The 27,476-nt window shown below is 34.1% G+C and overlaps 1 protein-coding gene across 7 annotated transcripts in view; it reads right to left on the minus strand.

Moving 5' to 3' along the window:
* The window catches only part of LOC105223560 (protein kinase C, brain isozyme), a 150,105-nt gene that overhangs the window by 110,289 nt on the left and 12,340 nt on the right, over positions 1–27,476 (minus strand). For 3 of the 7 annotated variants that reach the window (XM_049451924.1, XM_049451923.1, XM_049451919.1), the window contains exons 1-2: positions 18,609–18,887; positions 13,270–14,801 (exon numbers count right to left, since the gene is read on the minus strand). In XM_049451924.1, the coding sequence (XP_049307881.1) occupies positions 13,270–13,463 (194 nt within the window). In that variant the 5' untranslated portion in view covers positions 13,464–14,801; positions 18,609–18,887. Of the gene's footprint in view, positions 1–13,269; positions 14,802–18,608; positions 18,888–19,160; positions 19,412–27,476 lie in introns of those variants that run through there. The other 4 variants (XM_049451921.1, XM_049451917.1, XM_049451918.1 and 1 more) reach the window with 4 other exon arrangements.

Genomic DNA, 27,476 nt, shown 5'->3' on the forward strand with positions numbered 1-27,476 from the left:
ATCTTATTCACCCATTTTCTCCGACAGATGTCATTAAAAAATTCCGAAAAAATTAATTTATACACTCCACTATATACCAGGATGATGTTTCGCCTTCTCACTTTTAGCCTTCAAACGGATGTTCTTAGGCTACCCAGAGGATACTTGGTCAAAGACCGGAAGTCGTGAGCTGCTTGAGTCATATGTAAAAGAATCGTTTCTGGCCACTCCCAAGTGAATGGCGATCAGAGAACTTTCCTCACTTGCGTGAACTTCTACACATGACTCCATCCTCCTGGAGGGGACACCTGGATGCTGTACGAGATATACGACGACATTGACATAGTTCAGCGAATTAAAAGACAGCGGCTACGCTGGCTAGGTCATGTTGTCCGGATGGATGAAAACACTCCAGCTCTGAAAGTGTTCGACGCAGTACCCGCCGGGGGAAGCAGAGGAAGAGGAAGACCTCCACTCCTTTGAATGGACCAAGTGAAGAAGGACCTGCTTCGCTTGGAATAAGAAGAAACGACTGGCGCGCGGTTGTTAACTCGGCTATAATCGCGTAAGCTGTGTCTACGCCAGTTAAGAAGAAGAAGAAGAAGAAGTGAAGTTATTGCGTTTTAAGTGTCAGTATATTTTTGTTATCCGTGCAAAAATGAGCTTCGAACGAAGAGCCAACAATAAATTTTGTTTTAAATTGGTGAAACTTTTACCCGAAACGTTTCAATTGACGAAACAAGAGGATTGCTTATCCCGTAGCAGAGTGCACGAGTGGTTTCAATGTTTTCAAGATGGTCGTGAGAACATAAATAACGATCAACATGTGGGCCAATCAAAATCCGTGATCACCGGAAATTCCATAGAAACTGTGCGTGAATTTATGAAAAAATCAGCCGAAATCATCATTGAAATTCATAGAAGGACGCTTGTGACCGATTATTTGACCAAAAATCACATTTTAAAACCATTAAAACCACCATTGAAAGAAAAGCGTTATGCAGACGTAGAGGCCATTCAAAAGGCTTGCACTGGCATCCTGGCGGCCATACCGTCCATCGAGATAAAACTCTCTTTTGACATGCTTTTGGGCAGTGCAAAAAGCTGCATTGAAGCAGAAAGAGACTATTTTGAGCAAAATAAATTGATTTGCCGAAAAAATCATTTGTTATTTTTTTTAGTCCTGCTTACTTTGGAACTCACCCTGTACTTATCTTTGACCTTACAATGAAAACAAGAAAATTGTTAAATTTTGAAGCGCACAGTGGTCAATTTGCTTTCTTCAATTGTAGGATGTTGCAGAAAAGTCTTGTATAACAAATAATAGTTGGTTGTCTCTGGTGTATAAAATTTTAAATGACCGTTGGAAAAGCTGAATTATTTCGGTTTTCGTGTGCGAGTATAAACAGCAGGCATTTTATTATGTTTAGCTAGTGCTCATAATTATTTTCGGAAAGTTATGTTAGTAAATATAACTGTAAGCATATATGCGCACATGCCTGACAAATGTTTTTCGGAAAAATGTTACAGTGACTGACTATTGCATGTACTCATTATTTGTTAGTACTCCAAATTTACGGACTCCTGAATGAAAGAGACACACATTTTTGTGTTTTGTATTATATACATTCGGATATACTTTTCAATGATCTATGCTAAGCGGAAATGAGACAGAAGTAAAGGCCAGTTACTTTAAATGCCTGAAAGAATACTTGGCTTCCATTTTGACCCACATGCATAGATCATAAATATCGTGAGTAAAAAACTTGTACACAATAGAGAGAGTAGAGTCACATGAAGAGTGAATGAATGCTTGAAGATAATTGGAGAACGAAGCAAAGATATTAACATATACCTATAGAGCAAAAATACCCTCACACATACAACAGCTGCAGAAAAAACCAAAAAGTTTGTTGAAAAAAATTAAAAATGAAGCTTAAAATGAGGCAGTTTTATTTCAATATCCACTTTTCCTAGGAATCAGAACTCAAGGGTGCCCCGAAATTTTATATTTTTCGAATTTCTTGTACTGGAAGTGGGAGTACGGTTGTTTCAGAAAATAATAAAACATTCCAGCTGAACGGATTCACTTAGTTTATAAGCATGATTTGGTTTCGCTTCAAATCTGTCGAGCTTTTCTCAAGATCTGATGTTCGATGAAGGTGAAAGTGACTACGGCGGCAACTGCAATAAGTCTAATCGAAGGGATTTTCTTACATTTTTCCAGAAAGGCAAGAAGAATAAATGAAGCAAGTAAGAGGTTCTTAATTATTCTTACTGGTTTTACTGAAATTTTATTTTTTTTTGTAAAAATTTCTGCCAAAAATTCAATTTTCAGTTTTGATTTCCTTCGTCCAAGTTCTAAGTTAAGGTTTAAACTAAAACAAATATTTTTTCACTTTACATAATTCTGTAAGGAGTTATCCACATCGGAAATGCCGTCGCAATGTGGGATTTTGAAATACTTTTTTCAAATATTTCAGAATATCAATAAAATATTTTTTTATGAGAAAAAATTCTTGAAAAAAACTGTTTTTTACTCGAGTAAACCCATGTAACCCTTTAGCAAAGGTAAAATAATTTGCTTTACATCAGTTACCTAAACTAATAATTCACGAGCGATTTTTCTGACATATTAAAAAATGTAGCTGATTATACAAACGGTAAACCAAAAATAAAAAAATCTATATCCCCACTAAATTTAATTAAACTATCCATTACATACAATTGCTTAGCCACATAATACACTTTTAAATTTTGAATTATATATATGCTTATAAAATATACTCAATATATATATACACCTAAACATACATACATGCATTTATTTCAAATATTATTTGATTTATGTACAAATGTACTCAAGTAAACAAATGCTTACAGTCATAATGCTGCACTCCAACTAAAATGAATCCATTACACAACAACGAAACTGGAAATTTCTATTAAATCCCTGTGTATTATTTTTCAATCAAAGAAACTTACTTAACTGGTAACAATATTGTATATTGAATTTTAATTAGTTGGACCTAATTTATTGGCAAACTAACTTAATAATAAATTAATTGAAATTAGAAGTCGACCAAAAAGCATTAACTGTTGGGACTGCAAAAGATATTCGGTCACTGGAATTCAAGTGAACTGAAAAGCATATACAATTAAGCCTATATATGCAGGACTCTTTAGAAACAGATTACAAGGAATTGAAAATTAAAGCAGATGTGAAGCGTTCTCTCAGAAGGACTCAACTTTAAGGAAATCGTATTTAACAAGCTAGCTGTAGATTTGACTAAAAGAACATTTGACTTCGAAGAATATATAACTGCTACTACGGACACGAAGTCAATTAGCTTTGTTTAGTGAGAAAATTTAACACAAGAATTTTCCACTGTCAAATAATGTGAAGGCAATTAATATATCAACTATCCAAGTATAAAAAAACTAACTTGAATAAATTTTTTTATGCTTATTTAAGCAACACATAAAAATCTTGGTTGTGAAAAGTAACAAGAAATGATAAGAAGCAAAGAACAGGTCAGCTGAAAAGTCACCGGACTACTATACTAAAATAAATTTTTGTGGCAAAATTAGCTTTATTTGGTCCAACATATCTCCACAACAGTGATACATTAATTATATTGACACTGCTCTTAATCATCCTTGTTTTTAGTCAAAAGGCAGCTTGCGCGGTACCCACTTCGCACAGAGCTTTCTCATACTCAAATATTAAAGAATGATCTGATATACATGTTCAGTTGATATCCTTAGACAGAGTTTTCGACGGTAACAACCTCTTTTGAGCTTATTCATCAGAGCTCATTTCACCACGTCTAAACTCAGCATAGTAACCTTTAATTATTGGTTTTCCTGGAGCTGTGGACGGGCTAATTAAAAATCATATGAACTTAATTCTAGTAGCGCCATCTATGAGTTAGGGCGGGGACTTTTTAATTGATGTTGTATATTCACGTGGAAAAGTCTTCAATGCTAGAACAAGTAAAGTTGTGCAGTAGCTGAGAAATTGCTAAACCTAGCATGAGGTGGTATTATGGGAATTTAAAAGGACACAAGAGATTTGTAATTCCTCTCTCAATCTGTAATTTGAATTTTAGCTTTCGATCGACTTGGCTTTTAAATCCCACCACAGTTGCAATTAGTTTGATTAGTTTCAACTAACTCTGACACACATAATTTATATTGCAAAGCAATTTGCACAGCTGCACCAACGATTCAAGTGAAAAAGTGAAAATAGGAAATTGCCGTTAAGTTGCGTGCAGGTGTGGAAAATGTGGGACATGCAATTAAACAGCTCCAATGAAATATAGCAAATTTGCTGAAGATTAGTTTACAAAAGCAAAGCGCTTCTTCACTGCAGTTTTCTACTCCACACCTTCGCTGAAGAAGAAGAATCTTTGAAAAATCACTGCTTTTACGCATTTAAATCTTGCCAATAAAGTGGAAAAATATGCAGCTTTCCTGCTATGCCTCGCTTCAAATCACATCAATCGCGGCGTGGCAGGAGCTGAGTCGTTAAAAATACAAAAACTCCACTTCGCTTGATTTGTGTTTTTGCCTTTTTCAACTCGAAAATAGAATCACCACATTTTTACATCAAACGTTGCTTCAGCTTGAGCGATTTATTTACATTTTTCTTCTGCCATTGACCCTCGCTCCATTTTACCACTTGATTAAACACCTATCTACCTGACTTTCCAGAGGAAAGCATGCATGTGTGTGTATATTTAGATTTGGAAAGTTTGAACCCTAAAAATAAGAGCAATAGAATCAATAATTCATTGTCAGGTTTGTGTTCAACAACGGTTCAACGCGTTTTATAGTATACGCAGGTAAATTATTGCTTCAATTGCCTTAAATGAGCAGCGTTTGCGTTTATTCGCATTTTGACTATTAGAAGGCTTAGAAATTGTTTATCGCATTTTTTATACTCTTGCAACATGTTGCTACAGAGTATAGTGTTTTGTATAGTTTGTCTGTGTGTCAAAAATGAATCAAGTCAATAGTTCTCTTAGCCACCATATACTTAATGTAAAGATTTTCGGACGTCCGAGTGATTTATACCACATATATCGGTTAATATGTGAGTTATCTCAATGAAAATGAGAGAGCATGTTTTACTACACTGTTATGAGTAAAATATGCTCTCTCATTTTCATTGAGATAACTCATCTATTGGCCGATAAGTGTAGTATAAAATCACTCTGATGTCCGAAAATCTTTATGTGAAAAATATATTAAATTAGGTGAAAACTTGACCTAGCCCCTTTATAACTAATCTCAGGATTTTTGAACATCGGCTGACTTTGCTCCATAAGAATGGTGCTTGTATATGAGATACATACTTTATGAAACCCAGAAAACTGAACACAAAGCTTTGCCAGCACCTGAAGGATTTGCCCGGTCTTTGATCTTCGCAACTTGCTAGAGTATAAAATGTTCGGTTACACACAGTACGATTTGTCCTTTGCTTCGGCCTCAGTTATGGCGATCACCTTTTTATTTGATGAAAATTTCTTCCCAGCGAGCACTTTTTATAGATCTGAGAACAGAAAATAGTAGTTGGGGGTCAGATCTGGAGAATATGGTGGGTCCGGAAGTAATTTGAAGCTCAATTCATTGATTTTTCACTGACTTGGGACAAGGTGCTTTGTCTTGGTAAGACAGCATTTTCTTTTTTTTTCAACTCCGGTCGCTTTAGTCAGCTTTTATCGTGAAAATTCCGGTTTAGTACGCTTGAACAGCTCCAAACAATGCTCCGAATCATCAACTCCTCGTAATTTTTGGTCAAAAGTGAGTTCGCGCGGCACGAAATTTGCACAGAGCTTTTTCATATCCAAATATTCGTTAATGGTACAGTGTATAAATCAAATATCAATTAAGTTATCAGAAAGAAACTTTGCATAAATAGAACCTTAAAGGTATTTCAACTTATGCCCAAAAATTGCTGAAATCGGACTATGACTTTTCAAGGACACAGTCACTAAATACATATGTGCACCCCAGTACATATGGCTGATTTTTTAACAATGATTACCAAAATTGGTAAAATCGTGTTAATATTTCAATTAGTCTCCATAAACCTGATATAAATGTTTTCGAACTTCCGGTTGTCTTAACACCTAGCCTCAATATACCTAAGAGCCAAAACATCTCTTGATTTTATATCTCACATAAGGGTCAGTCTGTGAACTTTCTTAAAGAATAACGGAAAACCTCTAAGTTGCTGCAAAGAATATAGCTTAAAACCAAAACTGAATAAAATCGTGTCAAAATATTCCCAAGCTCGTATATTTTTAGACAAGAAGTTGATAAAAATTATATTATAGTTTCAAATTTCCGGTAGGCTTTATACCGTATAACTATCGGTTAACATGTATATAACTATTGGCTAGCATAAAACTATCGGTTATTATGTAGAGAACTATCGGGTTATATGTATATAACTATAAGTTAGTATGCATATAGCTATCAGTTATATCGGTCAATATGTGATGAGGGTACAACTATCAGCCAGTTTGTAGTATATCTCAGCAAATTAGGTGAAAGTGTTATATACAAAAATGTGCGAATTCACGAATTTAAAGTTGGTGGTATGATTCTTATGCCAAAAGTCACAGAGAAAGTTAAAGAATTCTTTGGTTCACATAGAGGGATAATTCCGGTAAAGTTGTAACAATATTACATATAATGATTTTCATTATTTAAGAATTAAATTGGTATTTTCCAGCTTTTGGTATATTTTTTTCGTATACCGTAACCCATTTTGAAGTTCGTCATTCTAACTTCTAAAAACTTTCAAATAATCCACAATGTATTCCATAGTCGTCTGCACTGCTAAGTTTTGTGGCATGTGTATGAGCCCTTAAAAATGCTGCCCATCCAGCAGCAAATGCATACAATTAAAATGCCACAAAACTCAAACTTCACACAATAAGAACTTTTGCGAGTTCTTTCGAGTGTGAAATGTGTCACCTTAGACAACAAAAGTTTAATTTCATAGACAATCAGATAACAAAAGCTTTCGCACGCGACATTCATGCGAGATATTCATGATAAGAACTGTGCTTTGCTTACAAAAGCTAGTAATGGCGTGAACTTTTATGTCAATATACATATGTATGTATAATTCCCCTATATTTGCATGCGCTTCAGCACATTTCCTTTACCCTGTTCCATTTTCCATTTTATATTGCAAAGAAAATATTACTACTTGCTTGGCTTCCACATTGAACGGACGGCGCGTTTTGCACCTGCTGTTTTTCCCACAGGGTCAAATACATCAATTATCAGACCTATTAGACAATTCTACTGCCTGTCTTTGCGACATTGTGCTAACTGACTTTTTGCATATATACATACATATGTACATGTTATTGTTTTGTATGGCTTGATTCTTCGGCACGCCACTTCAAATTTGTTTGGTTTCTATGTCATTTATCGGATATTCGCTTTTAAGCGCCTACGGGATTGAATAACAAACATTCGCGGCCGTACAACAGATGACACAAGCTTACAAGAGCGATGTGTATACATATATATATGTATATGCTCGTTTCTATTACAAATTAGCGAAGCGCTCTTTGGCGGTTTGTGGCAATATTGTGTACTGTTGTTGAAAGATGGAGGGCGAGTAAGACAAGTAAAGCAAACGTGCTGAAGCAGACTTGAATATTAAAGACTCGAAGGCACAGAAATTTATCATATCGGTATCAATATCAGGTACGCAACTAAGTACTCGCTGTTTTCTTAATGAATATGCTATTTAATTTTGAGGAAATGGTTACAAAGGAATTATTCGAAGTTTTCCCATCTTTCATACAAAGCTCGAATACTAACTATTATGGTAAATCTCTACATCTTAGGATACTATCCAAGAATCAGGCCATTGTCGTCTCCTAAGTGATTGGCGCTCAGAGAACTTTCCTCACTTGCTTGAACTTTTACATATGACTCCACCCTTTAATATCTAGAGAATATGGCAGGTGCAAAAAAATTTCTGATTTAAGCGGTTCTATCGTGTTTATGAGGCAGAGATTTGTAATAAAGCAGTATCACGTTTTCGTGCCACTCCTGGCATTGAGGCCGCTTTTCGCGCACTGTTCGCCGCCATGGCTTGAATTGAAGTCGATATTGTTCCCTTTTGATGGTTTCGTTTGTTTTCAGCAGTTTATAACCAATAACGCCGGCTTGGTGCCACAAGATATACAGCATAACTTTCTCATCATGAGTATTCGGCTGAAGCGGTGACATCGAAGCATGACCGGGCAGTTACCATGACCTTATTTTCCTTGGATTGCTATGATGAAAGTACTTTTCATCAGGCTTTGCGATTCGTCAAAGAAAATCCTTTTTTTGTCCTGTGAGCAATTGTTTACAGTTGAAAAAACATACGCTCAAGTTCTCTCGGTTTCAAATCATACGAAACCCAAGTTCCTTGTTTCGGAATCATTCCCAGCGCATGTAATTTCTTTGAAATAGCTTGGCGGGTGACTTTTAATGCTAAAGCAAGACTTTTTGCTTTTAAGATGTATTCTTTTCGACAATCCAATCCAATTCACCTTCTTCGAAGGTTTTGGCCTTCCTTCATGCGGACGCTCATTAATATCGATGAAGCGACTTAACCGACGACCGACGAACCCGACGTTGTTTCACTTGGTGCAGCACTTCCGTAAACTTTTTGCATTCTGCGATGCGCTTTATTTGACTTTTTCTAGTTTTTTACCATTTCTCATTTTAAGCGTATATCTGCAATTGCTTGTTATTATCATTTTTGCTTAAGTGCTCTTCTTTTGAATTTATTAACCAAAACTGTTATTTTGAGGCGACATTGTTGCGGCGATACACGCAATAAAGGTTATTGGACGGTTTGAAACCACAAAAGTGAAGCCCATACGAACTGGCAACAATTTCTTTTCCTACGCTTGCTCTCTCTCATTTTCCCACTATTTGCATACTCACTCACTCAGACCTTCAATATTTGCATGCATGTGCCCTCCACGGTTTTGCTATTTTTCCCACTCTTTTGAATGCCAGTGTGTGAACAACCACCAGCAGCATTATAAACTAATATTATAAATTGGTTTAAACGCGCTCCGGTCAACAACAACAACAGCACTATGAATGAAAGGTGACACTCTATACATTGTTGGCTCGCCGGCCACACGCCACTCTTTCCACCTCATCGATGTACGAAGAAATTGGCGGCATGCGCTCTAAATCAACACCGCAACTCGATGTCGTCATGCAAATAAACAGACAATTGAATTTTCACGCTCTCCTGTGGCGACTGTGTCGTTGATCGAACAGCAGGTGGTGCTGTGTAGGAAGCGTACCGTTCGGAAAGGTGTCTAGAGTTAGCGAGACGAGTGCGTGGTGTTAATTGTTAAGACTCACAGTGTCAATGCTTTTATATTTCCGTATTTATTGTTGCTACAGTGGAAAAAAATAAATAAATACTTTTCAAAATAATAAATATGTACTTATTTCCATATATGTAAAAAGCGAAGTATATACATATACAAATAAACGAAAGACATTTTGGTTGAAGGTGGAAGACATTTTCATGAAGATGTAACTACTCATCAAATGAAAAGGTATTCTAAGGATTTGGATTGAAAAGTTTGTATGACAGCTATATGGTATAAAGATTCGATCTGAAAAAAATTCTCGACCGTCGTTATCTTAGATTGCCAATTTTCAAATGAAATTTTTTGCCATACCATATTTGACCGTACGGATATGGCTAAATTGACTCAATTTATCAGGTTTACCATTTACATATATATTTTATAGGGTACCAATAAACCCTATTCAGGGTATAATGAAATATATCTTATATAAAGCAAAGTGGAGAAGTTTCATATATTGGGTATAAAACAAAACGGGTTATAAGACTTTCGGAAATAGCCAAGTATACCACTGAAGGACTGAAATTGGCCGCTGGCAAGCTCGAAACTAACAAATCGCCAATCCGGACGGGATTCTAGCAGAAATACATACTCAAAACAATTGTCGTAGAATGACCCGTAGTATATGAAAGACTACTCAAACTTATACTGGAAGCGGCTATCAATGACGCTGGCGGAATTTCCCCCAGACAGCGCGGTTTTAGACCCAGAAGGTCAATTCAAGGCACTATCGCAAGCGTCATTGAAAGTATCGAAGTCAAACAGCGTAGATCTTCTAACTACAAGTGAATAGTTCTGCCGACGACTTTAGACGTTCGAAACGCCTTCAATAGTGTGAGATGAATGGACAAGGTCGATGCTTTAGAAAAACATATCAGAATATCCGTTACCTCAATGCCGAGGTGTGGAGCTATCTTGGTAACAGAAAACTGCTGTAACATATCGCGACTATATGTTGGTAGAGCAGCATAAGGGTCCATTTTTGGCCCAGATCTGTAGAATTGTTTTGACAAAATACTAAAACTTCAAAATTCAGACAAGTTATATTAATCGGCTACGCGGAAGACATAGCTGCAGTAATCCCCGAGACACAGAGGAAGCCCGAAGAAAGCTGGAACAGGTCATGATTCGAACGAAAACAGGTTAATCACATAACCTCCAGCTCGCTACAGAAAAAACCAGATCTACTACTGGAGACGAACAAGCACATAACCCTCGAAATAAGTATTCAAGCGATTAAGGATATTTTAAAGACACAAAAAGCTTTGGATTACCTAGGCGTAAGACTGGACCACAAAATAACCTCCTGGGTACAAATCCAGTATGTCGCAGGAAAAGCAGCGAAAATAACATTTTATATTTTATGCAAATGTGTCAATTTATTTTGTCGTTTATGACGACATGGCCCTTGGTGGAAGCCTGGAGTCACACCATTACACTACGTGTGTACGTGCGACGCGCCTCTACGCGCAGCGCGAAAATAATTGATTGCAACACACATACGTACACTCACATGCAAACCACGCACTGATAAAACGCGCACGTGCAGCACTTGGCAAACTACTTGATTTTATTACGGATAAAAAAATGGCAAAAACTCGACTTCCATGAAAATAGCGCATACAAATGTGTCGCATTATTACGTTGCAGCGAGAGTAGTTTTTCTACTAAGTTGCAACGCTCATACGCAAATTCATTTGTCGTCAACTCCCGTACATTTCGGCGGTTGTTTGCCGCCTGCACAAGTCGCCGCTGTGGATTTTTTTATTAGTTTTTTACATTTTCTTTGCTTTTTCGCGAACTCTTGCCAGCAACTATTCTTCTTCACAATTGTTTGCCGCCCTTTATTGCCACCTCCGTCGCGGTGAAATTTCGCTAATTTTCTGTTTTCACTGCTTTTACTTTCGCTTTTTCACATCTTAGTGTGTTTCCACTTTTCTCAACATGTTACATTGCCATCGATTTTTTTTTCTTGCCCGCCCCACATACATAAATTCACGTGAGTGCTCGTGAAAATATAACACAATAATATGTACGCCTATATCCGTTGTAATTTAGTGCCACGCGACAAACAGGTACATTTTGCCATTGGCCGTATTTGAAAATGCCGAACACATACATGCACTTAGAAAGCATGCATACACCTGCACTTACACGTACGCCTGCATATCGTCACCTAAAATGCCAAATAACGTAACATCACTTTTCATAAGTTTGCAGGCGAAGTAAAAACGATGTAATAGAAACCACTATTATTGAAACAAAATTTGCGTATTGGTTATAAAATGGTTATATAGTGGTTATATATTGGTTATATCTGAAAGCAGAAGTTGAAAATTTTTTGCTTTGTGTATATAATGTCATGTAGTGAATCGTAAGCAATAAAATACTCAATTTTGATTTTATTGATTATATGTCGTTTTGCATTTTAAGTGATTGTATACACATACACACTAATATATCAGTCTCTTTGTGTACGCTGTCATTTAGGCTATTCTTTATGATAAAGCTTCGAGGGCGCGTATCGTGTCTTGAGCGATGCGTTTTAAATTTTTAAAATACCGTTAGTTGCTCTTGTCAAATGCAAGATAATTTTCAGTAGATTATATTAGTTGCTTTTATAATGAAAAAGTGGGGAATATTACGGTTATCATAGTATTCAATATTCATATATGTAGTATATACAAGTACATGATAGGATTATAAGATGAGATTGTGATTAGTTAAAAATTATTTTATGAGGGGATTTATCGCCTGTTAATCCACTTGTCCATAATTTGAGCATTTGCTGCTATGAAAAGGCAGGTAAGTTGGTAAAGCAAGGAGCCGTTCAGAACAATTGGAAATCAAGAGCAGTCTGCAAGATAACAAAGCAGTTATGACGCAAGTAAGACAGAAGTATGACAGAAGTAGAACCAAGGGCTTACTAAATGCATTCAGAAATCGTATATACAGACTTATAGCTGCGTTTAAGTGGCACTGGCCTTTTGGAGAGCAAGCGCTAAAATGCAGCTTAAAACACTATTTTCCACAGCTGTAATCTAGCAGCGAATACGGAAACGGTTTTCAACTTTCTCTGTCAATGCCGAGTTCTATCATAAATCTAACTCAAAATACTTGGAATCCATCAGGTGCCAAATTTTGCAGGTTGTCCACAACAAAAATAATGAATATAACTAATTTCGTTGAGAGCACCAAATGTGATAGCAAGTGTCCAAAGCTAAGCTCAAAAGTCTCTCGATTCTTACATGTTTAAATATTTACAAGAGTTCAGTCTTTTTAGGCCATTTCAATGGATCTCTCTAGTAGTGACAGGACTCAAGTTGGTGTCCGGAAAATCAGAAAATGCTCTAGAAACTTTAAAGACTTTTTTTTCGGGACGCTGTTATCAAAGTCGGGGAGGAAAATTTATCTGAAACACTCATTAAATTTGCACAACCTTTTAGATATATATTTCAGGTGAAGAAAACATATTTTTAATAATAACTTCTATTTTTAAGACATTCAATTTTATATTTAATTTATTGAAAAGTATGGCTTGATTGACACAAAAAAGTGTATTTCTATTAGTATCTAATAGTATGATCAAAATAGTTGAAATTAAAGAAAAAATCAACAAATAAATGAAAATTTTTTCTTACATACGATATGAAAATTATATAATCCATTGCCATCCAAGTCAATGAAAGCAATCAGCAGGTATACAGGGCGTATGATGAATATTTTATGAATTTCATTCCAAGACAAGATATTACTTTTATTTTAATGAATGCGATATCTTAATATATCTTAACATACTCCATTTATTACCATAAAATTTTATGCAATTTGTTTATTATAAGTAATTAAGTGTAATTCTACTCACCAAATAAAATCCTTGCAATGCGAACAGAATGTTGGCTGCTTGAAGAAACGCGGTATAAAGCAATGATCTTTAACGGCGAAAATATTTTTCTTCTTTAGCGCGCCTTTACGTAGGCGTGATTTCATTTTATTCTCACTGCCGCCAGCCTCGTCCTGCAGCGGCTGATCGCCGTTGTTGTCTTGCGTTTCAGACATCCTGTTGGAGTTTTTGGTGTTTTGCTGTTGATATTTACTAAGAGTACACTATATTTTTACTTGCTGCTAATGTTGGGTTAAGGGTGTACTATTTGTTGCACTTAAAATAATTTTTTATATATTATTAATTTTTATATTTTATATTTTTTTTTATTTTTACATATATTTTGAATATTTTACACTACTACACTTTGAGATAAAATTTTTAGTTGTGTTTTGTGGTTTCCAAATTTGTTTAGCTATTTTAACTTATGACTTTTTGACGTATTTTATTCTAAATATTTTTTTTTATATTTTCGAAAACTTGTAGACTTATTTCATAAATTTTTGCATTTATTTTATTTTATGACGATTTTGGCTTGACAAATATATCTATAGAAATATTTTTTTATTTAATTTAAGATTAAATTAATTTTAATTAAATTTAAATATTTAATTTTAATTTTAATTAATTAAAAAATCTGCACACATAAGCTTTTTGCTGCCTCTTGACAACAGATTTTATTTTTGTTGTTATGTTTTAAGCGATTTTTTCTAAACTTTCCAAGCACAAGAACAATGGCATTTACCTTTCATATTTAACTAAATACTATTAGGTTCACGCCCTTATGCATCATTTACTCTAATTAATTTGTATTTTATAACTCTTTTCCATCAACTTTTTTATACGTTGCTATTGTTGCTTATTTAATTATCCGTTATGTTATAAATTCAATAAAACTGCAGTTTTTCTACCTAAAATCCATCAGTGGCACACAGCTGAATTTATTCAATCGTTTTTTTTCAGATAATCCAGTTTTTACGCATAATTTTCTTCGTCGAATTTTTTTTTTTCATAATCCGTTTCTCATAATTTTTTCTAAAAATTTCACGTTTTTTCTGCTATTTACACATATTTTTTATGAAAACAATTTCCTTTTTTCATATTTTGCATTTAAGATTGGACGTTTATTATTATTTATTTCATACGATTTTTCAAAAATTATTTTTTGATTATTTTACTAATCTTTTCTTTTATATTAATTTTTTCACTTTTTCTTATCACGAAATTTTTTCACAATTCATGATTTGGTTAAAAATATGCTTAGCTGTGAAACATACTCAGTTTCCACACATTTGCTAAGAGTTTGTATGTTTGTATGTGTGCGAAAATTTATTATATATGTTTGTATTGGTTTGCTTGTATTTTTACGAACGGCGATGATATTGCACACCTGTCTGTTCGGAATTTTTAGTGCGAATTTTTGAGTTTACTGCGGTTATTGTATCATCAATTCGCAATTTAGATTTTTTGTTTTATCATAGATTGTCAGCTGTTGGCGCCGGCAATATTTTTTCCTGAAATGAAAGCAAATTTATATAGGTCAATTAAAGAGTAAATACCGCTGGTTTGTTCAGAAAGAAAAACACATACATATATAATTAAGGAATAAAGCATAAATCGTCACCTAAAATACAAAATAACGTACGTAACGTGTAACATCAGTTTTCGTAAGTTTACTAGCCAGAAAAGCGTTACTATTATACCACTCATATTGAAACAAAATTTAAGGTTTGGTTATAAAACTGTTATATAATGGTTATTAAACGGTTTTTTATTGGTTATAGCTGACAGCGGAAGCTAAAAATTTTATGGTATATACGTGTAATGTGATGCAGTGCATCGTAGGCAGTAAAAAACTCAATTTAGATTTTTTTGATGACACGTTGTTTTTCATTTCAGGTGACGAAATATTAAAATGAATATAAAACTAAGTACATAAATAAAAAAAATTATTTTTATGTGCTAAAGTTGATAGTTTTGACTGATTGACACAAGTTTGTATAGATGAAAATATTGAGCATATTTTCAATGTTTTAGCTGTTTTTTTGTTTAGGAAACTTTAATAATTGTTTTAGCAAAATATTTTTATATAATTTGAATACAGAAAAAAGAGAATAAAAATTTTTTACTATTAAAATTCTTCATAAAATTAATTTTTATTTTTACAAAACTAAGAATTCCTTATAAAATGATTTTTTGTATTTTTCATAGAAATAAAAAATTCCCTACAAAATTAATTTTGTTTTTACAAAACTAAGATTGCTTTATAATTTTTTTTTATTGAACTAATTTTTAGACTTTTTAGTGTTTTTTTTAGGTAACTTTACGCAGGTGATAATAATCAAAAGCTGTTAGCGGAATTAGCTATTTGCTTCCATACTACATAATTTTGCTTTTGGAAAATCTAGAAATGTCAATATTTTTTCCCCTTAAATTTTTTTTGTTTTAATGTATATAAAATTAATTTATGTGTAAAGTAAAATTATTATAGCCAAAAACTAAGCTAGTTGAAATATATAGTATGCTTTGTAGTTCCATTCACATAGTGAAGAAGTTCAAAAAAGAAATATATATTACATATTATAAATTAATTTTTTAAATTTTTTTATACATTTTTTTTCGATTCATATCTATTTATATTAAAATATTTCTCTTAATATTTTTTTTATTATGTGACTATTATTTTTATTATTTTTAACGTATCACTATCTACAGCTTAGGTGTCGTATCAGAACGCAATTCACATAGTGAAAAAATTCAAAATAGAATTCAAAGTAATTTGTGAAATTTTTTTAAATTGTTTTATATTTATTTATATTAAAATAATTATCTTAATATTTTTTTATTATTGTAATAGTCAAATAAATTATTGCTTTTAATATTCTCTCACTGTCCCCCATATAAGTTCCGTAACGAAACGCAAATCATTTTCCCTAAAAACACAAATAATTCAAATATATACTATCGCCTCATATGTATGTATATAATTTCGTCCATTGGCATTCCTTTCTTTAGCGCCAAGCACATGTAAACATAGCAGCTTAAACTAGTAATCGAATATCAACAAGTTACGTATACGCACCGGCTGCCCGGTCACTACTTTCTCTCCACACTGTTGCCCGCATGCAAATAGTACTCTAGGGACATGAGTGCTTTCACAAATATCAACGACAGTTGAGTGACATAAGCGCGAAGTGTTGGCAAATTACAACAACAACAACTACGATAAAAAGGTCACGTAATAAAAAACAGACAATAAAAAAATTATTGGCATGATAATAACGGTATAACACCTGAACGACACTAACTCAGTTGTGTAGGCGACGCAACAGCTATCGATATTGTTTACCGTTATGTGAGTGAAACTTGTGAAAATTTGCGTGGGAACGTGGGGTGGTGCCTTTGTTTGTATGTGGGTGTGTGTGAGTATTTCAATGGTGGCAGTGTTGATTGGTTGTTTTTTTGCGACGGCAACGGTGCTGATTCTAGCCGCTGACGTGCCTTTTTTATAGCAGAAGTTGTTGCTATTGTTTTTACTATTAGTAATATGTTTTATTGTTTTTGTAATTAATTTATTTTTATTTGCTTTGGCTTCATGGGAGAGGAAAAGCGGCAAAATGTATGCGAATTGGAGCAAAACAGGGACTGCGATAAAGCAGTCGCGATGGCGACTTTTGAAATTAAAGGTTTTGGTTTGCCATAGGCAAGGATAAGTGCTAGGGTAATTTAGACTTTGTACTCAAATGCAGATATGGAATGCAAAATTATAATAACGAGTCAAAAAATAAAAAGTATATTATTAAATGCTATTACTTAAAAAATTTAAAAAATATAAAAAAAAAAATATTTTTTTTTTTTACTTAAAAAACATCAACCTCTTAAATGGAAAATAGCAAAAAAATCTTTTAATATATGCCATAAAATTTTATAATTTTTTTTTACATACAATATTTTTAAATAGCAAAGTCTTATTATTTTATTTTTTAAGAGATTTTTTGTAATTGTTTTTTAAAAACTCTTGTCTTAAAAAGCAGCTGATATTTTGTCGGAATCGCCGTTATGACTATTATATCATAAGCTGCCATGCAAACTGTTCGATTAAAACCAGCTCTCGTATGGATTACTTTTTTATTTGACAAGAAATTTTCAAGAAATGTGGCATGATTTTTTGCATATAACAGTACAATCTCCAAAGAAATTGTGCAGATCGGTCGAGGAGAGTATATAGCCCCCACATAAACTTAACGTTCAAAATCAAGAGATATTTCTATGCTATAAGAAATGCACCTGTGAAGGGTTTGTCATGATAATTTCGGTGCAGCCGAAGTTAATATTTATCGCATATACTTCTCTTATATTATTGTATTTCTTGTTTCATTTCCAATACTTATCATTTGTTGTGAAAAGAATATTTGGTTGAAATCACTTAATTTGAAAAAGTATTTTAATTTTTGCAAATTTTATTAAAAAACTATTTCACATGTAGCCAGTGTTTACGGATTTCAGAAAATCGATCTTTTATTATCTTATTAAATTATAGAATATTGTCCTAAATTTTCAAGTTCATCCGAGCAACAGTTTCGGAGATATAGCCTTGAGAACTTGTGCGCTCGAGGCTAGCTAGGCTAAGTGCGCCGTCTTTAGAAGCGTTTTTCACGAAACTGGGTTTTGAAGACGGTTGGCAAGATTTCTCGAGAAGTGCTCAACCGATTTTCATGAAATTTTACACAGGAAATACAATTCTAAAAGACTTGAACGAAGGATTTTTTCCAATTATAACTATTTGAAAAAAAATATCACGAAATTTTCACTTGTTTTCTAATTTTTTTGTAAAAATGTATGCCAAAAATGTAATTTTCAGTTTTATTCCTTCGTCCAAGTTCTGAGTTAAGGCTTCAACTCACACACGTATTTTTTAACTTTAGATAATCCTATTGAGAGTTATCCTGCCAACGCGGGCATATCTTTTCTCCGAAAAGTCACCGGAAATTGCGTCGCAATGGCCGAGTTTAAATAATTTTTTGCAAAAATTTCAGAATTTCTTTGTTATTTATGTATGTTTGTAACAATAAAAAATTCTAATAAAATATTTCTTTTTTATAAGGGAAAAATATTGTTGAAAAAAGGCTGCTTTTTTACACGAGGAAACCCTTGTAACCTCTTAATTGGTAAAATAAAAATATCCTAAGTTGAAAACACATAAAAATATTTTTTATTATTTCATAGAATTTTAATTATTTTAAGTAAATTATTTCATATAATTTTCATTTAATAAACTTATGTAAATTAGTTTTATTGCGTAGTATTTCTTTAAAACCAACCTTTTTATATGATTTTGCACTCACTTGTCTCACCTTCTCAACAATTTTCCAAGAGACTAATTTTTGATCATGAGGTCTTAATCACTACACCTATTTTCTTTTAATTGAAAGGAATCTTTTAACAATTTATTAACGAAATTTCAACTTTTCTTTATCACCAACCACAATCAACGGCTAGCCACAGGTCACTGCAATTATAGCCAGTGCACAAAATCATCACAAATTGTGTTAAGTTCGCACGAAATGCCGGCGGTGCACAAATAAACCTCACACTCAGCACTTGAAAGCAAAAAAAAAAAACAAATTTTTGGCGCACTATTTGCAACACACACACACACAGTTGCACAAACTGGTTTGTGACACGAAGTGGAAGAAACAACAACAATCACTGAATTTTACAATAAATTGTGGCGTACGCTCCACAATCGGCCAGCCAGTCAGTCATACGCACAGTTGGCCGCAGCGCGCACAGGCAATTGGCGAACAGCGTGAAAAGAATGCTACACAATCACAATCGGCCAGCAAAGTTTTCACTTACAGCCGCTTACTTACACAATCGTTTGCTTTTGCTGATGATGGATTTATTTATATTTTAATTGCTGCAATTTATTTGTTTAGCAAACAAAATTTCTTTTATTTTTTATTTCTCAGCGCCAGTTAACCAATTGCTTTCGGCTGCCGTTTTGCTTGTGATTTTATTGAATTGCTTCTTTTTGCCTTGTTATTTTACTCTCTAATATCCGATTGACGCCCGCGTTCAAATCAGCACACGTCCACAACGTTCAACAACCCGATACTTTGTGAAAATTGCCAAAACAGTCGCGGCTGGCGAGAGTCCAGCGCTGGCAACGAGAGCAACGCTGCCTATGCCTAATTGCTTGCTGGCACGCGTTTGAGTGTATGTGTGCGTATCTCAGTGTGCGCGTGGTGAATTTCTCAGCTGAGCAACTAGTGTGCTGTGATTGCGCTGTTCTTTGCTCTTGCCACACTCGGCTGCTTTTGGCAGTTTCGACTTTGTGAGTTTTTGGAGCAAAATCAAATGAACAAGTACAACAAAAATCTGTGAACAGCGGCGTAGCATTGCTGTCACACCAAACAGTTATCATCATATTTCATTTTCTCTCTCTCACTTTGACGTGCATTCTCGCTTGAGTTGGTGCTCTTTGTTGTCGCTCTTGCAACACATGTTGCATGCAGGATGTTGAAAGCTTTGCCCGCTAATTTTCTCTTAAAAGGTTTTCGCAACAAAGTGCTTAAGTTATTGCTGATGTTGAGTTATTTAGCAGAAAACATAAGGTTTAAGAGTTTGCATGGGCTTCTTCTGGGTAAATAAAGTCTTTTTCAACATTTTCATTTCTCATTCTATAAATGAAATATTTTATTAGAATTTTCTATTGTTACAAACATAAACTATTAACAAAAAATTCTGAAATTTTGGGAAAAAGTATTTTAAACTCGGCCAATGCGACGCCATTTCCGGTGTCCCCTCGAAAAGATGCGCCCACGTTAGCAAAGTAACTTCTTAAGGATCATGAAAAGAAATTTTGACAAATAATCAAATGAAAAATGGGTTTTTGGCAGACATTTTTTCAAAAATTAAAAATTAAAATTTCATTGAAAATTTTGCGATTTTTTTTCAAATAGTTGTTATCGAGAAAAAGTCCTTCCTCCAAGTCTGTAAGAATTGTATCTCAAAGGTTTGTGTAAAATTTCATGTTGATAGGTTGAGTAGTCTTTGAGAACCAACCCACTTTAAAAACACAGTTTCCAGAAATAGGCGTTTAAAGACGGCGCACTTAGCCTAGCTAGCTTCGAGCGCCCATGCTCTCAAGGCTGTATCTCCGAGACTACTACTTGTAAATTTATGACAGTTTCTTGAAGTGTTGAAGAATTTAATAAGTCCATTAAAAATCGATTTTTTGAAAACCCTAATCCCATGTAACCCCTTTATGCCATACATCTCAACAATGGGTTATAGGGATACTAAAGCTTTTATTATAAGTGGTTGCCCGATATAGATAATGTTTAGCATTCAGTTCTACTTGCGAAAAGTAACAATACTAGAAAGTTGTGTAAACTTAGCCACATAAGTAGAGGAGTTTTAGTTTAAATCATCATATCTGAATAACTGGATACTGAATTGCCATATTTTATTATCTTTGCTTATTTTCTTATTGTCAATGGACATTTTCAGTCTTGCTTCTATAAATATTTTACCGAATTTTTTGAACATATTAACTTTATTAGCGAGGCTGGAGTACAGAGTATAATATCTTAACAACCGATAAAAACAGACTTTAACTTGCATTGTTCTTTGATATATCGGTTTGGATTTCAGCATTTTTCAAGCGAAATTCTCTATAACAGCTGATTTTCATCCCATAATTTAAAAGTTGTCATCTGACATCTGTTTAATATGTGAAATCCGTTCGACAGACACATAATAGATAATAGAGTAATATATATATAAATGATCAGGATGACGAGAAAAAATTAAATCCGGATGACTATCTGTCTGTCCGTCCGTCCGTAAAAGCTGTAAGATGAGTAAGAATTGAAATATCTTGATGAAACTTGGCATACGGGTTTCCTAGCACAAAAAAAAATCGAGTTCGTAGATGGACGCAATCGGACCGCTGTCACGCCCGAAAATCGCCATAAATCGAAAACCTTTAAAGTACCATAACTAAGCACTAAATTAAGATAAACTGTAATTTGGCACAGGGGATCGCAGTAGCAAAGAGCATCTGTGGGCAAAAAATTTTTAAGAAGTGGGCACAGCCCAGCTTTCTAATAGGTTTAATGTAGATATCTCTTAAACTACTAAAGCTACAAGAACCAAATTTTCGCAAGGCAAATACTACGATATTCAACCAACTAAATTTAGTATATAGCTTTCTACATATACTCCTATGTCACAGTGTGAAAATGAACGAAATCGGGCCACAACTCATAACTTTATATATTTCCGCCAAAAGTAAATATAATTGGACGCAACCATAACTATTACCAGCATTATCGAACATCCGGCTGACTTTGTATGAAATATAAAATTTTTGAATGCAACCGAACTTAACTATTTCTAACTTGAATTTTTTTATATGCATGCAAAAATTGGATGAATGATTCTAAAAACTACTTCGCCTTTCGACAAATTGATTAATTAATGTTTCGAAAGTTGTGTTATTCTGCATTTTTTCTACCATAACCTCACAATATGAAAAAAGTTAGGAAACTGAAGCTCTCTACAGCTTTCGCAGAAAAAGAAATTTTTGGTTTTATAAAAAAATTTAAAATTTTATTAAAGTCAGTTTTTTTAAATAATGAACTTTAGCAAAAATTTGAGTTATTTAAATGATCTGATTTGTTTCTAAAAAAAAAAATTTAATAACTATTTTGAGAGAAATTTTTTTTTATTACAAATCAAATATTTTCACCAAAACTACTAAAAATTTATTTTTTTCTTAAAATAACTAATATGCATAAGTGTTTACATGTAAGTATTTATATATCCTTTCAATAATTTTTTTAATAAAAAAATGTTTATAAAAAATAAAGAAAAAAATTATTTTATGTTAATTTTCTGAAGTGTATGATAATATAAAATGTTATAAAAATTCGATCTGATTTGCTTAAAAAATATTTTAGGGGTATGGTAGACTTACAAATTAAATATTTTCACTAAAACTTCTAAAAATTTAATTTTTTCCCAAAATAAATAATACATGCATATGTGTATTTTCTTTTAATACACTTTTTATTAAAAAACAAATTTAAAAAAAATTTATCTTATTTGAATTGTTTTCTAAATTAAATAATATGATAACTCCTCTTAAGACGAAAAAATTTCTTTATAAAAAGTAAAATTTTGTAACACAAATAATTGATTTATAACTTTTCTGTACAAGAATTTTTAATAAAATTTAATTACTAATTTTTAAACAAAAAACTAAATATTTATAAAGAATATATTTTTTCTAAAGTAATTAATTTATAAAAATTTCTCTTACGAGTTTCGGTTTTGAAATAAAAAATACTGCTCAAAACAATCAGGAGCCACCAGTACAGTTGAATACCTGAATTGAATGAAATATTGTATGTATATATATTGACTATTAACTCATCTCAGTTTAATTAAATTATGTCCTTTTTGAAGATAAAGACATTTTTTTAATAAATAACAATTCTTTTTTATAATTTTTAATTTTCGAGTTTCTGGTTCAAAATAAGAGTCATGTCGAAAGCAATTTAAGCACCTCTACACATGAATACCAACTCACCACACTCTCTCAGTTTACAGGTGCTGACTATCTAGGGGTTGTACGCTCCACAACCCCGGCTAAATATGTATTGCAATAAAATTTCTACCTCTTGCAATAAGCTTCAACTCTCGTACGACTCTCTCTCTCTTTCCTCTCTCTCTCTCTGTCTTTATCACTAAATAAGTGTCAAACTCACCACAGCGCCCTGTGGGCGACACACTAATAACCTATTAACGTTGGCAAAGAAATGTGCAAGCGTGTTGTTCACATATTAACACTATGTCTGTGTGTGTGTTTGTATTCATTCTTGTTTTATTGTGGCGTCGCATATGTATGTGTCGTACTAATACTAACGTTGGAAAGTGCTTCTGCACTCTTTGCACTGTTAAGCCTTATGTTAATGGCCTTCTTCTGTGCTGCTATGTCGCTGTTATTGCTGCTATTCTGGCGCTTCTCCTCCTTCTAAGAGTTTTTCGTTATTTTGTCGCGCTTGTTTGCATTTCCAGCTATGTGTGTGTTTATGTGTTTACTAAGCCATGCAAGCGCTGTATAATTTAGTAAGCAACATTGTTTGCTTGTGTATGTACCGTTGCTTGCCTTTGTTTTTATGTTTGTTATATATGGTACATATATGTATTCGTGTGTGTGTGTGTTGAGAGTAGTCAACAGCTGTTGGTCAGAAGTTATACATTTGCATGAAGTGGCAGCAGTAAGCAGACCAAAAACTCAACATTGCTGTAGATAGTTGGGGCCGGGACGCTTTAAGCAACAAGCGGAATGCAAGTGCACATACATACCTATATGTATCTTTGTGTGTGTGAACTTACTTCCCTGTAAGAATATGCATTTTAAGGTCAGTGAAATGTTGCTGCCACAATTTATTTATTTCTCTTTTACTGCCTTGGCAAGCGTTCTTTTTAGTCTCCCCCTCTACGGTTGCTTTCTTCTGCGCGCCTCGAACCCGCTGTGTTTACTAACATGTCTTTCTTGTTTGCCCTACTTCTAGTGGTTGCTTTTGTTAATGTTTAGCGACTACTTGAGGTTCTTTTGGCTTATTTGCGGCAGCATCATTCATTCAAGTCCTCGTTTATCATGTCAAGGCTTCGAATGCTAGTCGGAGCTTGGCAGTTTGAACACTACTGGTTAGATAAATTCCAACAAACAAATAGGAAAAGGTATGTGCATACTACAAACAGGTAGTTAACAGTAAACTACTGTCTTGTTTCTGAATTGAGACTACCATCTCAGTAGGGCACATAAATATGAAACAATCAGATTAATTTAAAGTTGTAACGGGTGATTTTTTGAGGTTAGGATTTTTCATGCATTAGTATTTGACAGATCACGTGGGATTTCAGACATGGTGTCAAAGAGAAAGATGCTCAGTATGCTTTGACATTCATCATGAATAGACTTACTAACGAGCAACGCTTGTAAAATCATTGAATTTTATTACCAAAATCAGTGTTCGGTTCGAAATGTGTTTCGCGCTTTCATTTCTGGTTGAATGGCTACGTAAATAAGCAAAAATTGCCGCATTTAGGGTGAAGAGCAACCAGAAGCCGTTCAAGAACTGCCCATGCATCCCGAAAAATGCACTGTTTGGTGTGGTTTTGTACGCTGGTGGAATCATTGGACCGTATTTTTTCAAAGATGCTGTTGGACGCAACGTTACGGTGAATGGCGATCGCTATCGTTCGATGCTAACAAACTTTTTGTTGCCAAAAATGGAAGAACTGAACTTGGTTGACATGTGGTTTCAACAAGATGGCGCTACATGCCACACAGCTCGCGATTCTATGGCCATTTTGAGGGAAAACTTCGGACAACAATTCATCTCAAGAAATGGACCCGTAAGTTGGCCACCAAGATCATGCGATTTAACGCCTTTAGACTATTTTTTGTGGGGCTACGTCAAGTCTAAAGTCTACAGAAATAAGCCAGCAAACTATTCCAGCTTTGGAAGACAACATTTCCGAAGAAATTCGGGCTATTCCGGCCGAAATGCTCGAAAAAGTTGCCCAAAATTGGACTTTCCGAATGGACCACCTAAGACGCAGCCGCGGTCAACATTTAAATGAAATTATCTTCAAAAAAGTAAATGTCATGAACCAATCTAACGTTCCAAATAAAGAACCGATGAGATTTTGCAAATTTTATGCGTTTTTTTTTTTAAAAAGTTATCAAGCTCTTAAAAAATCACCCTTTATTATATATATGAGGAGAAGAATGAGGAAATTAGCTGAAAAGGTCCGAAGAAGTGTGATTCAACTTAAAAGTAGACGGTGCCACACTCTTGGTCTAATTTTCACACCGGCTCCTATAAAGTCCACTCGAACCGTCTTCGACACACAATTTCATGTTTCTGATGTAATTACTTATTGATTTATCGTGCTCTTAGTATTTTTTAAAACTATCTTTATATGGTGAATGGACAGATTTATTGTACATTTTCACATTCTCCTTAGGTTTAGAAGATATATACATTAAATCTATTAGAGAGCAGGACCACGCCCTGAGTTTATTTAGCCATGAAGATTTGAAGTTTTGCACACTTTCGTTTTTCCCAAGAATCTGCTCATTTGACGAAACCACCGATATCGAACTACTAGTACATACAAATCGAACGACCAAAATCAAAATCTTGTATGGTCACTTTCTGATTAGTGAAGAGTATTCTAGCTTCGGCGCAACCGAAGTTAAAGTTTTTATATTTTTTAAAACTAAATATATTCAATTGGTCAAGAATACCCAAAGATAACTGGTCATGAATAGTTGGTTAAAGAAAAAAAATTATCAATTTCTATTACCAATTTTTTTTCCAAAAAACGCTACTAAGCAATTATCGATCTATATTAGTCGTTGAAATCGTTTGCTTCTTTCTTGATTCTTGATACCAGAGAAAATTGCTTTGCTAAGGTTTGCTTTATACTGATCAATATCTATTAGCTAAGTCGCTGAGCATTGTTGCATGAACAAGCTTCACACTTACATATTACGATCAAACCACTCCACGAACTCACTTTTTTCTATTAACAAATAGAGTGCCCTCCATATCATTACCGTTCTTTCGACATCGTTGAACAAATACATCTTCTGGAGCATACATGATCTCTCCGTTATTAATTATAAAAAAAAGAGATTTGAGAGGAGGTACTTCTTTATCACACTTTATCGATCGCCAATATTAATTTCATTTGGAAAATCACATGGCGCTCACATATGGATACACATACATATGTATCAATGCATGTATGCAACAGCATTTAATGGATCACTCATTTTACAGCCAAAACATAATGCTAATACCGCACTGCACATTACGCAATGCATGAAAGCCGACTCCGCTAAGTGCCACTAAACCGTTGACCAACGTTCATCGGAATTGTTGTTTTTCTTTCTTAGTCTACCAGCCAGCATCTTATGAAATATGTCGCATTCGCAGACGCTGAAGATCTCGTTTTCATTGCACATCCGCGCCGCACACACACATACACACATACCATACATACTACCCAATGCGAACCTCTTCATGAGCAGCTGGCAGTCCCACGACTGTCGGCGTCTTATTTTGCGGTAAACGATTGTCAAGTGAACGCGTCACATAAACCTACTTATCCACAAGCTGTGCCATTTCTTGACCAGTTGAACAACTAAAATAATAACAGTAAAACGCACATGCTTGACCGACGATTTGTCGACTTTCATTTAGTGGTTTTTAAACGGCGGCGAGTCGGCTGTGACGCCGTCAGCTGCGTCTGATGCGTTTGTGCTAATGAATTCTGTTAGAAAAATTACAGCTATAGTTGCATCACGGAGTTGAGTTTTTATAATAAATTATTTTTTTGTTTCATTAAAAAAATATCATTAACGTCTTATTTATTACAAAATATAGTTTTCTGATAAAATTTCAAACAGAAGTTTCATTATTTTTTAAAGTAGTAAAATAGTAAAACATCTGGGGATAAATAAGAATATTTGTAAAATATTTTTTATTGTCTTATTAAATTCCCTCTTGTTGGAACTAAAGGTCGAACACATCAACATCTTCTTTCATTCATCATAGCTTAGTAGCGTTCCCCATTGATTTCAAGATTACAGACGGCTTCATTTCTGAAGATACATGGATCAATGATTCCCTATCCAATGATGTAATAGCGTCCCAACAATTGGTTATGCATTATCATCACTCCAAATCCAACAATTTTGTTTATTTACATACATGCTCATTCGACCAAAGTGAGCTTCATCGTGGAGCAATTGTTCTTACGAAAAACAAGCACGGTGTCCATCTCGCTTTGCACCCATTTAATTCTTACACGTGTTTGGCAATGAAGATCCTTTAGCAAGATCTTAAATTAAATTGGAAAGATAGAGTTCCAATTTTGCGCTGATGGACTCGATACTCTGTTCCACAGCAGCAACAGCGTCTTCGGCGCACACTCTACGGCGACTTTGAGGGTGTGCATACCCACTAGAGTAAATGTGTTGTAAAACTAAACTATGGTTGCTCGAATTGCCGTCTATTTGGTATTACAATTGCACGGTTTGTAACGAGCAGACCCTGCTTATTATGAAATAGCAAGAATGAGTATGAATGAAGCAC

This window comes from Bactrocera dorsalis, chromosome 3, assembly GCF_023373825.1.
Source record: "Bactrocera dorsalis isolate Fly_Bdor chromosome 3, ASM2337382v1, whole genome shotgun sequence".
NCBI lineage: Eukaryota > Metazoa > Arthropoda > Insecta > Diptera > Tephritidae > Bactrocera > Bactrocera dorsalis.